Source organism: Ipomoea nil, unplaced genomic scaffold (assembly GCF_001879475.1).
Source record: "Ipomoea nil cultivar Tokyo-kokei standard unplaced genomic scaffold, Asagao_1.1 scaffold2833, whole genome shotgun sequence".
Taxonomy (NCBI): domain Eukaryota; kingdom Viridiplantae; phylum Streptophyta; class Magnoliopsida; order Solanales; family Convolvulaceae; genus Ipomoea; species Ipomoea nil.
The window spans coordinates 384,890-401,502 of NW_017619261.1; the positions used below are offsets into that span (position 1 = coordinate 384,890).

General features: G+C 36.2%; 1 protein-coding gene across 5 annotated transcripts; it reads right to left on the reverse strand.

Annotated features, from left to right (window-relative positions):
* Nucleotides 1-1,447: 1,447 nt before the first annotated feature.
* LOC109159572 (RNA polymerase II C-terminal domain phosphatase-like 4) lies at nucleotides 1,448-7,592 on the reverse strand. 5 transcript variants are annotated; one of them, XM_019307673.1, is made up of 9 exons: nucleotides 7,394-7,592; nucleotides 6,614-6,858; nucleotides 5,743-5,828; nucleotides 5,384-5,490; nucleotides 4,232-4,403; nucleotides 2,975-3,264; nucleotides 2,447-2,635; nucleotides 2,315-2,353; nucleotides 1,448-2,065 (listed from the first exon to the last, which is right to left on the reverse strand). In XM_019307673.1, the coding sequence occupies exons 2-9, from the start codon at nucleotides 6,841-6,843 to the stop codon at nucleotides 1,742-1,744; spliced, it is 1,437 nt and encodes a 478-aa protein (XP_019163218.1). In that variant the 5' UTR covers nucleotides 6,844-6,858; nucleotides 7,394-7,592; the 3' UTR covers nucleotides 1,448-1,741. The 5 variants fall into 5 exon arrangements, with proteins under 5 accessions (XP_019163218.1, XP_019163216.1, XP_019163214.1 ...); XM_019307671.1 differs by having other exon boundaries at nucleotides 5,384-5,499; nucleotides 6,614-6,843; nucleotides 7,394-7,591; XM_019307669.1 differs by having other exon boundaries at nucleotides 5,384-5,499; nucleotides 7,394-7,591.
* Between the last annotated feature and the right edge of the window lie 9,021 nt (nucleotides 7,593-16,613).

The window sequence follows — 16,613 nt, forward strand, 5'->3', positions numbered from 1 at the left end:
TCCTCATCCAAGCATGCAAGGATTGTTCTTTGAGAGGTTGAGTCGAGCTAGCGACATTAAACTTAGCGCTTCTTAGGAGGCAACCCAAGAAAATAAGTTTCCTTTAGTTTTGCTTTATTTTAGTTTTTCATTTGCTCTCAATGAAGGCTTTATTGGTAAATCCTAGAGTGCTTAGGTTGCTGTGGTGGTGTTTGTGTTAATCTTCACTCTTGGTGCCTTGATTTCCAAGGTTGTTCATGACAAGCTTCACCCCTGGTGTTAATCTTCACCCAAGGTTGCTGAATATTCACAATCTGTTTACTATAAACTCACATTTAGGCTGTGTTTGGAAACCCGGAAAATGACTTCTGTAAATCATTTTCCGGGTTTTTGGTGTTTGGCTACACCTGAAAAATCCAGTCAACGGAAAACATTTTCCGTTGACTGGGGAAAATAAGCTCAATTTGGCGGAAAATGACTACCGCCAAATTTGGGCGGAAGTCATTTTCCGCCACTTCTATTTCATTTTTTTTAAGCTTCTGGCGGAACTGGGTTCCGTCAGAAACCAAGGCAGTTCCGCCGGAAGCCATAATTTTGTTTTTGTTTTTGTTTTTTTTAGTTTTAAAGATTTAAAATGTATTTTTTATTCAGAATAAAATATTTAATTATAACATTGTACTCATTTTCCAGAAAATGAACCAAACACACCAATACAGTTTTCCAAATGCAACCAAACACTGGAAAATGAAAATATTTTCCGGAAAATGACTCATTTTCCAGAAACCATTTTCCAGAAGTCATTTTCCTACTTTCCAAACGGACCCTTAACATATATTTGTATGCAAAACACACTTACATATGGTCTGGTGCTAAAAAAAAAACGCGTTTCGGTTGTCCCACCACCACTGTTGTAAAAATCGATCTAGGCGCCCGCCTAGGCACTAGGCGCCCCTAGACCGTGGCGATTTCCCCCCTAGGCGCCCGCCTAGGCGTCCGCCTAGCGCCTAACTTGGCCGACTCGGGCCGCCTAGGCAGTCGCCTAGCGCCTAACTCGGTTGAGTTAATTCGTCCATTTCGGTCGAGTTAACCCGGTTAGCTCGGCCTTGCCATTTTTTCATAATTTAGAACTCCGTGTTCAAAATTCGTGTTTAACTAAATAGGTTTAGGGGTCCCTCTGCTTTTTGTTCACAATTTTACAACTGCATATTCAAACCCTCTGCTTTTTGTTCACAATTTTTTTACAACTGCATATTCACAATTTTACAACTGCATATTCACAATTTATATACTACAAACACACAATGTTAAGATATATGTAATTGATTACGGTGTTTTGTATTCAAAAATAATGTTTTTCAGATTCACACGTCAGACATACATCTACTGTTGAGATTGAGTGACACCTAACAATTGATCTTTGAAACTCCAAACATAAAATGATTCGATTCTAGCACCAACAACCTTCGTATAGCATAAAGTAGTATGAATCCTGTTTCAGACAAGTTTTTCCTGATGGAATTGAATTGTGAATGAAGTTGGATCTCATCTGTTCTTTCCTCTGTTCACATATCAAATGAGATTTACACTAGTAAGCCTACAAGAAGGCATCACAGCCTTGCTTTACCACTCTCACAGAATGATGTTCAAAACTATATCTGAATTTTCAACAATCCATAGCTAACCTATCTAAAGTTGTCTATAGCATATAATATTTATAAACAAAATGAAGCTATTAGTTAGTCCCCAGATTTGACAAGGTTAACTATTTGTTGTTTGTTGTACTGACTGAGACTGTGACTGGGAAATTCTCCTCAGCTTGCTTTTTCCATAGATAGTTGGCAGCTTCAATCCACTTGGGATGGACTAGAAATTTATTCTCTTTCTGTGCCCAGCGAGACTTTTCAGTCCCGGCATCCATTGAGACCACATGTGTAACAGATTGGTCGAGTTCCGTGGTGCATGTAGCTCCCAGTTGCTCAGCCATTCTCCAAAGGTGATGATTTTCAGCATGGAATTTGGTCGGGAAAACTCGGCTGAAAACGATTTTGCAACCTTCCAATACTTCTTTACGGACTCCTTTTAGCACCTGTCATCACAATTGGAGGAGGAAGAAACTTTATAACTCCTAACAGGGGAAAAAAGGGAAAATCATCACCAAACTCGATGATAAAGTTATTAAGCAATACTTTGGCATGCAAATTCTAAATTGGAGTTAATTCCATTTTTGGTCCTAGATTTGACGTGATGGTGTCCCATTAGTAATTATAATAATAGATGGGGATTTTACATTTTTATGGGTTACATGCTTAATTCAAATAATAGATGGAGTTCTTACCTCTCTCACGTCACGGTCCAGCAGATTGTCTCCACGTTTCTGAAAAAAGAGGTCCAGATCAGTGCAATTTATTCATTGAAGCTTAAGTCACAAAATTAAAATTAAATAGAAAAGGCATTATATTTAGGGTACCTGATCAAAGAAAATACCATGGATCCGTTTAAGAACTGCAAGAACAGTAGCAAGTGCTCCATTCTCTTCACTTTCATCACTCTTAAGTTGTGAAAGTGATTTAGAATCAAAGCCAAATTGTTGACAACTTGAAGCAAAAAAATGATACCTATCCATTAGTATTAGATTCTCCTTGTGCTTTCCCCATACCTACAACAAATAAGAGAAATTGTTGAATACTCTTGTCCTGGCTTAAAGGAAGATTATGTAAGTTATCAAAAAGCATAATGGAAAAAAAAAAAGAGGTAGCCAAAGTTTGCATCAGATATTTATTACTGTCTGAAACTGTCTTGTCCACTCATTGCCAAGGAAAAAAGGTGGAATGAGAAAAGGAAAATGAAATATATGAGATTGTAAAAGCTCATATACACTCGAGGAAAGTGATTCTGTAGCAAGCTTCATTTACAAAAGTAAAAAATTTAGTCTATCAGGCCAAACACCACATTACAAGATAAGGTTAAAACTTCAAGAAATATGGGAAAAGATTACCACTTCAGTATCATCAAGTATGAGGACAGAACTTTCTTGCCCTAAAACAATATCAAGGCCCTTCTGATGCCTCTGAGTTGAATCTCCCTGTGCAATCACTCTAGAATGGAAGTACACATCTCTAGGGTCAAGCAATTTAGCCATTTCCAGCGCATAAGGACGCTCACCCATCGTATAAATATACATCTCAAATAAATCACTTGCTTCTTTCAGAAAGTTGTTTACAAAAGGCCTCAACTTTGTCATCATGTGGATCCTGTCTAACCTAAAAAGGCTGCTTTTCAGAGCATCTGTTCATTAGGGAGACAATTACCTATCAAATCATCAATCTGGAGTCATGATAAAACTATAACTCTGATTAAAAGACCAAAATATCTTCTAGTATATAAGGGGTTGGGATATGGGGGATTGAGAAGAGGAGAGACAGAGAGAGATAGAGAGGATATAAAATCACCAATTACTTATATAGTCCAGGAGACTGTTTGGTTTAGGGAATAGAGGGTATTGAACATGTAATCCCCTCCATTCCCATGTTTGTTTTAAGCTTGGAATTGTGTCAGAGAGGGGGAGGGGGTTGTTGATACATGCTCTGGAATACACGTAGTGAAGGGTTTAATAATACCCTCACTAAGCAATTTGAACCAAACAGGCCCTATGAGAACAATCAAAAGTCCAGTAGCATTCCTAAAACCAGCACTATCTATTTTCAAAACATGGCTTGTAATTTTTTAACCCACTTAGTTTTCATCTTTGACGTGAAGAGAGGGAGCAATTTTCATCTTCTTGAAGTACATATGATCCTATGTTGAAGATAAAGGCACTGTTTGGTAAAAAATTGGCCTATAGGCCAATTTTGGCTTATTTGATCACTATTAATTGTTTGATTTAGTTAAAATATCAATATAAATGTTTAGTTAATTAGCTTTTTGCAACTTCAAAAGGCTAAAATTAAAAAAGCTACTCCTAGCAACTTTTTCAATTAGCTTTTTGAGAAAAGAAATTATACCAAACAGCTATCAGCTAACAGCTAATTTACCAAACACTTTTCTACAATCAGCTAATGTTATCAACTATTTATACCCTCTAATTAACACAATCAGCTAACAGCAAACAGCTATCAGCTAACAGCCATTTTACCAAACAGGGCCAAAATCAACCTTATCCAAGTGATATGCGCAAAGATATACAGAAATAATATATGAACATGTAATTGCAATAGATAATAAGAAACATAAAAACTGAAAAAAGAAGTCACACCAGGAAGGGTATCTTTTAGGTATTCTTCTTCAGCCGAAATATCTGAGATCCTAGTTGAGTTTAGTACTGTGTGATCTAAATCAAGAACCAGATAAAGTTTTTTATGCTGCAGCAGGTTCTTCAAGTCTTTTTCCCGCAATCTAGCAACTTCATCATAAGTGAGTTTTAAATTCTGCAAAAATAAGTTAATATGAAAGTCAGCTTATTGAATCTACTTCATAAGCTGAAATGCTGGAGTACAAATATTTCTTCACCACATAACATAGCTTCGATAGCATAAAATATAGGGAAAAGGGTCAACTACACCCTTCAATTTTATGTAAGAAGTCAATTAGGCCCTCGAACTTTTGAAAGTTATAATTAGACACATTAACACATTAATTTAGTGCATCAAGACCCAAAACCCAAATAGTGACCTGCAATAGCAGGTCAATAATGCACAGGCGGAGCTCCGGCAAAGGTGTGACCAGCAAGTCGGCAGAAAAGGCGACCAAACTGATCGCTGTCTCCGTGGACCAGAGAAGGCAACCAACTGGTTGCTTCTCCGTCGTTGGAGATGGCAACCAACTGGTTACCTTCTCTGTCTACTGGAGAAGCTTCTCCAACGACGGAGAAGGCGACCAGTTTGGTCGACTTCTCCGGTCGACGGAGGCAGCGACCAGTTTGGTTGCCTTTTCCGGTGACCTGCTGGTCATGCCTTCTTCGGAATGTCGTCGGAGCTCCGCCGGTGTATTATTGACCTGCTTTAGCAAGTCACAATTAGGGTTTTGGGCCTTGATGCACTAAATTAATATGTTAGTGTGTCTAATTGCAACTGTCAAAAGTTCGGGGGCCTAATTGACTTCTTACACAAAGTTGGAGGGTTTATTTGACCCTTTTCCCTAAATATATAAGCTTTTGAAAATATTATACAGTCCCTAGTTTTGCTCTTCTTATACATGGTATCCAATTATCCATACCATACTTAGCCATGTAAGGTTGATGGCTGTATCAAAAAGATCTTTACACTAGATTTACATAAATATAAACACACCATGCTTATATAGTTATATGAAAAAAGAAAAAAAAAAGTGTACCAATATAAAATATTAAACAAATTGTAGAAGATAGCAATTTTGCCAGAACTAAGCCATCAGAATATCCAACAAATACCTTATGGATGTACCCAAATGACACACCAGATTCATCGTCCACTAACTGCCCACACCGTATACACATTCCACCAATAACACCGGGATGTGTACACGTATTCATCTTAACTGAAACACCTACAATCATTTAAATATTAGGCAAAAACAATGTCATCCACCCAATATACATGTAGTTGATGTTAAGAGGAATATATGACACTTCTTTATTCCCAAATAAATAGAATACAATGCACCAAAAGGGTTCCAGTAAAGTCACACACCAAAAAGAGGGTATGTATATGTGTGTGTATAGAAATTTCTTTGAAAGTTCAATGGTGCTAAAGATCTAGTTTGATTCATAGAAGAAGGAAGCATGCCCACCAGAAGTCTCTGCTGGTTCTCCACGAGATTTTGAACTCTCCGTATCTCCTGTGCATTCGTCAATTGCCACCCTGCGCCGTTTTATCCTACATAAACAAAAATATTGAAGAAACAAGCAGATAAAATTACATGTTGCAAAAGCATTGTAACAGAAAATATCATCTTAAATTATCTTCCATCGACTCCCCCTAATCCTTACCTCTGTAGCAGACTAGCAGTAACTAGAATACAAAAAGGTGCACACAAGCCTCAGATAATAGGATTAGGTCTTACTGAGGATTGCATGAGAACAGTCTATTAACAGTACTTCATTGTATACCAAGCATATTAGACAAAGTTAATTTGAGAGACATGTGAAAATATTATATGTTCTAAATTCAGTTGCACTTGCATGAAATACTTGTGTCAGTATCCTTTTAATGCCCCCAAAAGCCAGAATATATTGTACTTTACAACATGTTTGGCTATTCTTTCAAATACTTGTGTGACACACCCCTCCCCAGGAAAGTTAGCCAGTAAGCATTCTTTCAAGTAATACATACCTAGATGCTACAGATATATTTCCATTTAGACCATCCCCAAAACGTAACTATCATTAGCTAACTATTACATTTTACAATCCCTAAAAGTTAATTTCATCTTAAATATTACTGCTTCATATTCTCTTTGAAACTCAATGTGACATCTTTTATTCAGTTTTCAACTTTCTCCCCAAAATCTAACAAATAGTTTAAGCATGTAATGTAACCCATAAAAATGTAAAATCCCCATCTATTATGTTTCAATTCAGTTTAATGCATTTAGAAGCATCTTTCCAATCACAATTTTTTAAAATCCAAAACCAATTGAAGAGCAAAATACTTTTAAGTACCTAGAAGCATCTGAGTTGTCTTTGCCATCACCATCTTCTCCCCAATCTTCATTTTCATCTTCATATTGTTCTTCATCATCCTTCCCCTCCTCCTCTCCCTCTTCTACTTCTGCTTCCACATCTTCCAGCTCAGATGATGTACCAGAAGCAGTTTCCAACTCTGCATCTAAGAAGGCCGCAAGATCATCACTGCTTGATGAGTGTGCCGGGGAATCCACTGTCAAACTCATCTGGAAAGATACCCCCTAACAATCTATAAGAATCCCACACTATAAGAGGCAGCTAATACAACATGTACTCAGACAAAATCCTTAATAAACTAACAGAATCATTGCAAACATAAAGAAATTCAAATGCAAAGCACACAGAAGCACCCATACATGTGTAGATATGGGGAGATATCCCTCACTGAAGTATAGATGCATTAAAATTATGATAACAAAGCCATAGTCACCTTCACAGAATCACAGGGTTTTAGGGCTTGCTTTTTCCTCAATAATTAGAGCCATAATTTTATGCATCGTATATTATAACAAAAATTGAAATCCAATGCAAGCATATATCAAGACAAATATAAGAATTAAATTCGAAATATAAATACATAAGAATTCCACATAGTTAATAGGTATACCCATTCTTTCCATAGTTCCACACACATTATATACAAATCACTGAGTATCTATTTCCATTTCCAGTCTCTTTAGATTTTCAATTTCTAGGGTTCCAATATATGTGTGTGTGTGTGTGTATATTATTTCCACCATGTAGGAAAAGGCTTACCAGATGTTTTAGGAGGTCCTCTCGATGATAGTCGCGCTACGGAGCTTCCAAGATGGTGGCGGCGGTGATGAAAAGCTGCGAAAGATGGCGCTGGCTCTGCTGAGTTTCCCCGATGGTGGTGGCAGTGCAAGCTTACTAGGCAACGGTTGAAGGCAGTTGATGGATTGCTGGCTATGGGTGTTAAAGCTAACTATAAAAAATTGATCAAGGATAGTAGTCAGTAGAGCATTAGGGCAAGAAACGACGTCACTTTGCCAAAAATTTCCTCCATCATAAAATGTAGTTTAATTACTATCAAAGTGAGTCCATAATCCTTATTTGTGTTTTGAGAGTACGTGTAATAGAACTCTTTTATGAGTTAAAATAATGTATTTTATGTATTAGATAATGAGCATTCTCGTAAGATAATGTATTTTATAAATTAGAATAATGCAATTCATGCTTTAGAATAATGTACTTTTTAAATTATAAAAATGTATGTTGCAACAGTGAAGTTGAGGAAGAAACAATGAAGAGGAAAATGTAGGTTGCGTGAAAAAAAATTGTAACAGCACCCAATGGTGGAGCCACAATTGGGGTAGTGGGGACAGTTGCCCCCCACTCCCCACCCATCCCATTTACATATATTGTATGTATAGGTTTATATATATATACATAGTTAATTTATAAATACTAAATTGGGAATGGATCAAGTGCGGGAAAAGGTTTCCATATGGTTGTGCGAAGAAACACACATTAAGCATTAAACTGGCGCACTTTAAGTACACAACACACGCACATTAAGCACATAAATAAAACACCTTAAGAATACTAATCTCACGCACATTAACAGGGCGTTTGGTTGAAGGGAATTTAAATTTCCTTCCCACTTAATTCCCACCTAATTCCAAAGGCCACAAAATTTCCTTGTTTGGTTGAAAGGAATTGTAATTCCATGGAATTGCAATTCCCTCATTTTCATGGAATTAAAATCCCATGTCCCCCCTTGTGATTTTAGGAAGAAAAAAAAGATAGTGATGAGTCAAAATTATCCCTTCCTTTTTTAACATAAAATTAATGTCTAACAACAACAATGGACATTTTTGACTTTATACTACTTATTCCCTTTCAGTTCCCATGTATACCAAACATTGGAATTGAAATTCCCAATAATTCTATTCCTGTAAACCAAACACTGGAATTTAAATTCCCACTTTATTCCAGTAATTCATCTCCCAATGGAATTGCAATTCCTTTCCCACGTAATTTCCCCTCTCCAACCAAACGCCCTGTAAGCACAAAATCACGCACCTTAAGCACAAAACTCATGCACTTTAAGTTTCAACAACTACTCACATTAAGAACACTATTCTCACGCGCATTAAGTACAAAATTCACGCATCTTAAGCACAAAACGCACGCACCTTAAGTTTCAACACTACTCACATTAAGTACACACTCACGCACCTTAAGCACAAAACTCACGCACCTTAAGCACAAGACTCACGCACCTTAAGTACAAAACTCACGCACATTAATCACTGCACGGGAGACACTAAACTGCACGGGAACTTAATTCTACTAAATTTACATAAATTTAACTAAATGCTGAATTAGTTTAGATGGTAAGATGTTTAGTTTTTTCTAAATGTTAAGGGTTCAAATCCTAGGACATGAATTTATAGTGAGATTAATTCTAATTGAGACAATAGAGTCATGGCATAAGGTCCCAATAGAGACTATGGACCTTATTTGGAAAGATATCATGGTAACTTATTTTTTAGATTTACATTTATACAAAATATATATATATATATATATATATATATATATATATATATATATATATATATATATATATATATATATATATAGGCTTTGGATCTGGTGCACCCCTCTAATAGATGAGCCCATGAGGCCTAATAATACCCATTGATTGAATTCCCATCTATGGTTGAGATTAAAAGAAATAATGTCCATTATTATCTATGGTAAGGTTAAATTAGTAATTGTAAGGCTAATTTAATTAAGGACTTAAATTAAATGGAATATGAATCATCTTTTGCTGCTTTTGAGGATGGAAATTAAAAGATTCTATTAATAAAAAGATTAGAGGACATAATTAGCGTTAACAATGGGAGATGTGTGATGACGTCGCTGGTGATAGTAGGAGCAACAATTTAGGACTTTCAGCAAATGGATATTGGCAGTAACGGTAAGTGCATATTCACCTCTAAGTCTGTGCGCTACCATGGTTTTTCCCGAAATGGTTGAGGTGTGAAACGGGTTTGGGGGTGGTCGATAGCAGGCGTTCACAAATCGTGTGCGTACGGGTACACCTGCCTGTGCGTACACCGTACTACGTTGTAGTGAAGGTAGTCTGTGTCTGTGTTGTTTTTGTTTTGCGTTGTACCGATCAGTGCATATATACTTTTGTGTCCGTGCATATTCGGTGGTTTTTTTTTTTCGTCCTTGCATACTTCGTGTCTGTGCATATGCTGGTTTTTGTATAATGTTTATAAAATATACGCCGTACTACCTAACAAACAACCTACACTGTGGCCGTGTTTTTGGTTTTTTTTTTTTTTGGTTTGTACCAGTAAGTGCATGAACGGTTCGTGTCTGTGCATATGCTGGTTTTCGTAGAATGCTGATAAAATGTACGTCGTACTACCTAATAAACAAAATAGACTGTGACCGTGTTTTGTGGTTTTTTTTTTTTGGGTTTGGACCATTAAGTGCATGAACACTTCGTGTCTGTGCGTATGCTGGTTTTTGTATAATGCTTATCTACTGCATATTTCATCTAATAAACCCATGTTATTGCATATACCTCGTATTGCACGGATTATAGAGTAAAATGCATACAAAATGCACAACACATGATGTTTACCAATAGAACCCTTAATGCACACAGTATATATATATACGCACGTACCGTAACCTACAGTCAGAAAATTAAAGCCCTAGGTGCATGTTACAGCTACAAAATACATAATATACATACTAAATATGCAACGCAAAGACCAACACCTCAAAAAGCACACACTATATATATACAGGCACATACCATACCCTACAGTCCCAAAAATAAACCTTCATGTGCATGTTATAACAATATAACCCTTAATGCACAAACTACATATACATATATGCACATACCATATACCTACAATCATAAAAAAAACGCCCAAGGTGCATGCTAAAAAAAAGCAAAGAATACCCTTATATTTCACTTAAAACACACAAACTTAAAAGTACACTCTTAAAAAAAACAGAAATAAAGCACAAATAATATAAAAAACTACTGCATATTTCACCTACTAAACCCATGCAATAGATATTATGTAAATGCACAGTAAATGACTGTTTTGTATCCATAGACCACTTTGCATGCCTGTCAACCAAACAATCGATCACAAATTTGCACCAATTCAGATTCTTAATCTCATCCTCATCCGGAACACTATCCGGCACCGGGTCAGATGGGGCTTGAGCCACCTCGTTATCTTCATGTGGTGCCGAGGTCGGCGGGGGGTGGTGTTCTTCGAGGGGGGGGGGGGGGTCAGGCTGTAAAGTTGCAACCGGATCGGTTACACCAACTGGGGTGTGTGGGTCACCTTGACCTGCAAAAATCGAAAATAACACCATCATAAAAATAGATAACACTGCATTTAACTACATCCCAAGCACAAACCACATACACTCCCCACAAAAAACATACTCGACATTGTAATCAACACAAAAATGCACCTACCATACCATACATTTGCACAGACTTAAATAGACAAAAAAAAAATAGGATTTTTCACTGCGTTAGGCACCTATACTATCTCTGGTGCACATACTATATATTCCCCATGATATAATTAAATGAAAAAGATGTTTACATCACACTAATTAGCATAAAAAATGTGCATACCAGCGCATTCTACACTGTAACGCACACACTATATACCTATAATGTATACGTATGCACAGACTTAAAAAACAAAAAGAACTAAAAACCACATAATACCCATTGTATAATTAAATGAAAAAGATGTTTCAACACACTGCATCACCCTAAAACAAACTTTATAAATACAAAATCAAGATAGTTAACACGGCAAACAAACACTTATACCTAACCAAATTAAAACATATAATAAAAAACATATAGCGACATACTAACAACAAAAAAAATGCACATACTCAGACAGCAAAATGCACAAAATGTGCATGTAAAAGATGGTAACATGGGGGCAATGAACATAAATTACGGCTAACAAGAAATGTACACGCATAGTCACTACTGCGCCCATACGGCCATACCCCTCCCATATTATTCATTTTTAATATGCTCAAAAATTAAAAATACAAAACCACGATACTAAATCTACACAAATATGTTTGAACATACTTAACGCAAATACAATATCCGCTATATGCACATACTATATCCCACAAATTTATACTGGAACGCACATACTATATCCCTAAGATGCATTTTCCTTCATTTCAATCGCAGGCAATTACACCTATCCCCCCAAAACAATTACAAACAAAGCCCAAGCAAATATACAGAGGAAAAAACAAAAACAAAAAAAAAATGGAAACAGCATAACAAAAAAAAAAATTAAAAAAAAATGCTCGCCGGATATGTTTCTACCGCCGGAAAGATGTTTCCCAGACCCCGGCTCCCAGACCGACTCCCCAGTCCCCCGGCGACAAGACGCCGCCCATGCAGCGACCGCCCCATAGCCCCGCACCCACAAAAAGAACCCACAACCAGACAAAACCCCGACGACACAATTTGACTGCCATTGGAGCACAAACCGCCGATAAAAAACGAGAAGACAACCATACACATGCAAGACACCCCCAAACTTGACTTTAGAACAACAATAATGGAGATTGCGATTACCTTCGATGGAACCACCGTTAGCCCGCCGTTGCCTCTTCGATCGGCGTACAGTAGGCGCCACCATGATGAACTTCACCCACCGAGATTTTTGATGGAGAGGGAGAGATGATGGAGGTCAGCTATTGATGGGGAGTAAGAGAATGGCTGGAAGAGACAGACAGAGATTGAATACAAAGGGTTGAAATACTCTCGCAGATTCCCAGGCAAAATTAAATACATCCTATAATAAAAGCTATTGCAAATTTACAAAAAAAGCCCTAATGTTAACAAAAGAGCTGCTACACGTGTGAAATTTCCCAAATGATCTGGACCATTCATCTAAACTAATTAATGGTCAGAAAAGAGGCTCACGAGCTCATCTGCCAAGGGGGTGTGCACCTGATCCAAAATCTATATATATATATATATATATATATATATATATATATATATATATATATATATATATATATATATTATATTTCTTACTAAAAAATAATCTTGTCTTGTAGAGTGCTTATGATATTCTCAGCACAACTGAAATATATTGTTGGGTGAAATATGCGAGTCAACGGTAGAAAGACTTTAAAACAAAATTGACTAGCACATACATATACAGTACTGACTCAAATAAGAACCCATGTGATAAATACTCATACCTTGACCAAGAAACATGAAAAAGTTTGTTGAACTTCATACAGGTCGAAAATATGAGGTATCATTATTTTTCAATCAATTATTAACTCAAATATCTTAATTATATATTATTAATTAATGTTTTATTTTTATGTAGGCAAAAAAAAAAAAAGAAAAAAAAAACATCAAGAGATACAAGCTAAGAATCTCCATCCACATAGTTTACCTCGATGAAGCTATAAGAGGTTGAAGAAGATTATGATGGAAGAGAAGTTGAAAGAACAACAAGAAGCTCTGAATTCAAATCCATCATGTGTATTTACTCCTCTATCTCCTCCACGTAGACACGAAAAATGGAAGAATGGATAAGTAGGGAAATTTTTCCACCGAAGCGACTAGAATGGTTGTGGAAAAATTATAAGTAAATATGTTATACTTTTCTACATTAAAAATAGTAATCATTATTAAATATTGTTTATATATGTTAGGATTCTCTCGAGTTGCGAGCTTTTCACAATGAAAAAGCTAGTTCTCCGGACCCTTTTACTGATTTACCGGCGGTAAGTAATCGTTTATAGTTAATCTTATTATTATTTATTAAAAACATTTTATATGATTATGAGAAAAGGGTCAAATAGGCCCCTAAACATTTTGCTAAAGGTCAATTAACCCCACAAATTTTTGAAAAGGTCAATTGAACATATGAAGACACAATTTTGAGTCACTTGACCCCATTAATCGGTAACTCCACAGGTAATAGCAGGTAATTGACTATGTGGCGCCACGTAAGATTTATTTTATGTTATTTGGATTCGCCACATCAGCATAAATTAACAAAATAAAATTAAATAAATAAAAAAATTTAAGGGTCAAATAAACTCATTACCGCATCCGGTTGTTCAGCCCCAAAATCGCGTTTCGTCCAGCCGTAATTCACCAACAAAATCTCTGTCGTTCTCACCTTAATCCAACTGCTCGTCATCGCTCACCACCACCAGTCGTCTCTCGTCATCGCTCCACCACCTCGTCGCACCACCATCACTATTGAAGGTATTTTTCCTTTTTCTTCTACCACTGGTTTTAGGGTTTAGATTTTTTCTTTTTCTTTAGGCGGTAGGAATTTCTTCTACCACTGGTTTTAGGGTATATGCTACCGCAAATTTGTTTGAGTATGGAAAAATAAACCTTTTCTTATATGTTTAGGGTGAATGAGCAGTAGCTTTCAAAGCTTATTTGTTTATCTTTGATTGTATTTGTTTAAGGATTGGGTCCCATTATGTTGTCAATAATGGAGACAATCTGGGTATTGTGGTCCTGATGAATGCATTGCAATAAGTGTAGTTGTGGTATTTTATATATCAGGTTATTGAATGGTCCCTACACTAATGTTTACTGCCAGTACAATTTGGCTTTATATGTAAATTGTAGGCTGTAAAAAGTATGCTTATTGGGAAGGATAATTATTTAAAAATGTAAAAAGTATGTTGTTTGTAATCCTGGTAATATTGGTGGAGAACATATTTTATTTTGGTTTGGTTGGTGTCTGTGTTTCTTTCTTAGTTTATGTTTGATTTCCAACTTTCTTCTTAGTTTTTCTAACCATCTCATCCTCCACTGTAGACTTGCACTACTAGATTCAGGTTCTGCATAAACATTTGAACTCCATAATCCCTAGCTTTCTCTTCTCTTATTACTAGATTCAGATTCTGCAAACCTCATCTCATGTAGGTTAATTGCTCTGCATTAATTCTTTAAAAAAAAACCCCATAAAATATTATTGTTATTTGTTAATGTTCACTGTTTGTTCGTTTTTAATATTCTTCAATTCTAGTCACCATATATATTATAATTAAAACCATATACACTTGTGTTATTAGGTGGATATGATGTTGTACCCTTGCAGCTTCTATATATATATATTCCAACATACACTGGGACGTAGTGTTAGTTACAGTTTGCAATATAATCCATTCTGAATTTCAAAAGCATTTTTTTAGTCTTTGGCTAACAATTGTTTCAAAATAGTAAAAAGTGTGCTTTTTGTAATCCAGTTAGAATGCTTTTAATACAATTAAACATGTCTATATTTTGTAGAATGTATTCCACTGTTGAAATCAGAATTCACCAGGGTGGAAATTTTGTAAAAGAACATAGGATTGAGTATATAGGTGGTGAGGTGGAAACAATGACAATGGACCCTGATCTTTTATCATATCCTCACTTATTGAAATTTATTAAGGAGGAGAGGTATGGTAAAATATTGTCATTGTCATTTAAACTACTACATGAGAGTTTAAAGAGCCTCCAATTGTTGAATAATGATAAAAGTACATTGCACATGAGTTACTTGGCTCAACATTGGGGTGCAATTGACTTGTATGTTGAGCATGGGATAGATGAGGCAGAGATTGTTGCAAATTTACCATTACCAGAACCTGAGCATGCATATCATATTGAAGAAGATGTTGAAGTAGAAGAAGATGATCCAGATGATGAAGAAGCTAATTTGGAAAGCAGTCATGAAAATGGAGATTCTGATTTGGAAAGAAATCCTCAAGATGGAGTTGATTTCGTTGATGTTGAGTGCCAAAATGCAGAAAATAATGATGAGGACATTGGAAGGGCTAGGGCAGAAGGTGACACTCAAAATGTGGGTGAGAAGGATGATGTGCAAAGTCAGTATTATGACTCTGATGACCCATTGAGTTATCAATATGAAAAAGAAGAGGTACAAGCATCATTTGAGCAGACAACTAGTGCAGCAACAAGTAGATTTAAATACCCTTCCTACAATCCAAATGTTGAGTCAGTTGAGCTTGAAGTTGCTACCCTATATGATGATGCAAAACAGTTTAGAAAGGCAATGATCAATTATGCTGTTTACTCAAAGAGAAATATCCACTTTGTGAGGAATGAGCCACATCGTGTGTCCCTTGCATGTGACTAGCCTTGTCCATTTCAAGCTCATGGATCATGGGATGACACTTTTAACTGTTTTCAACTTAAAACAGTGACTACGGAGCATAGGTGCAATCTAAAGTACAGCTTAAGATTAGTAAGCCAATCATGGATAGAGGAGCGGTATGAAGATAAGATAAGAGACAATCCTTCAATTGGACAAACAGAATTGAAAAAACACATCCAATCTGAATTGAAACTGAATGTGGGAATCTGCATGGTAAAGAGGGCAATCAAAGCTGTATTGAAGAGAATTGATACTGGTTTTCAAGACCAATTTCGTAGAATAAGGGATTATGCTGCTGAATGTATCAATTCTAATCCCGGTACCAAGGCTTTTGTAAAAACCAATAAAACAACACCTGAATGCCCTTCTGTTTTTCCGAGATTCTATGTTTGTTTTGCAGCTTTAAAGAAAGGGTTTTTAGAATGATGTAGAAAAGTAATTGGGTTGGATGGATGTTTTTTGAAGGGAATGCTGAAAGGTGAAATACTGAGTGCAGTTGATAGAGATGCTAACAACCAAATGTATCCTATAGCCTGGGGGATTGTAGAGATAGAAAACACTGATTCTTGGGGTTGGTTTCTTGGGCTATTGAAGTCAGATTTGGGCATCACTAATACTTCCCATTGGACTATAATTAGTGACCAACAAAAGGTAAAGAATAAATCAATACAAAACCACTTGTAACACTTTATTTAAGCTTTGGATTATATTTATTTTGTTTGTTATATTTTGTAGGGATTAACACATGTGATTAA

Bases quoted from the DNA above. Each gene is read 5' to 3' on its own strand.
- LOC109159572 (XM_019307671.1), bottom strand. From the start codon at position 6,843: ATGAGTTTGACAGTGGATTCCCCGGCACACTCATCAAGCAGTGATGAT. The intron at 5,829-6,613 runs GTACTTAAAAGT...TTGTTTATGTAG, and splicing joins GACAACTCAGATGCTTCTAG to GATAAAACGGCGCAGGGTGG. The intron at 3,265-4,231 runs GTGTGACTTCTT...CCTAATGAACAG, and splicing joins CCTAAAAGATACCCTTCCTG to ATGCTCTGAAAAGCAGCCTT.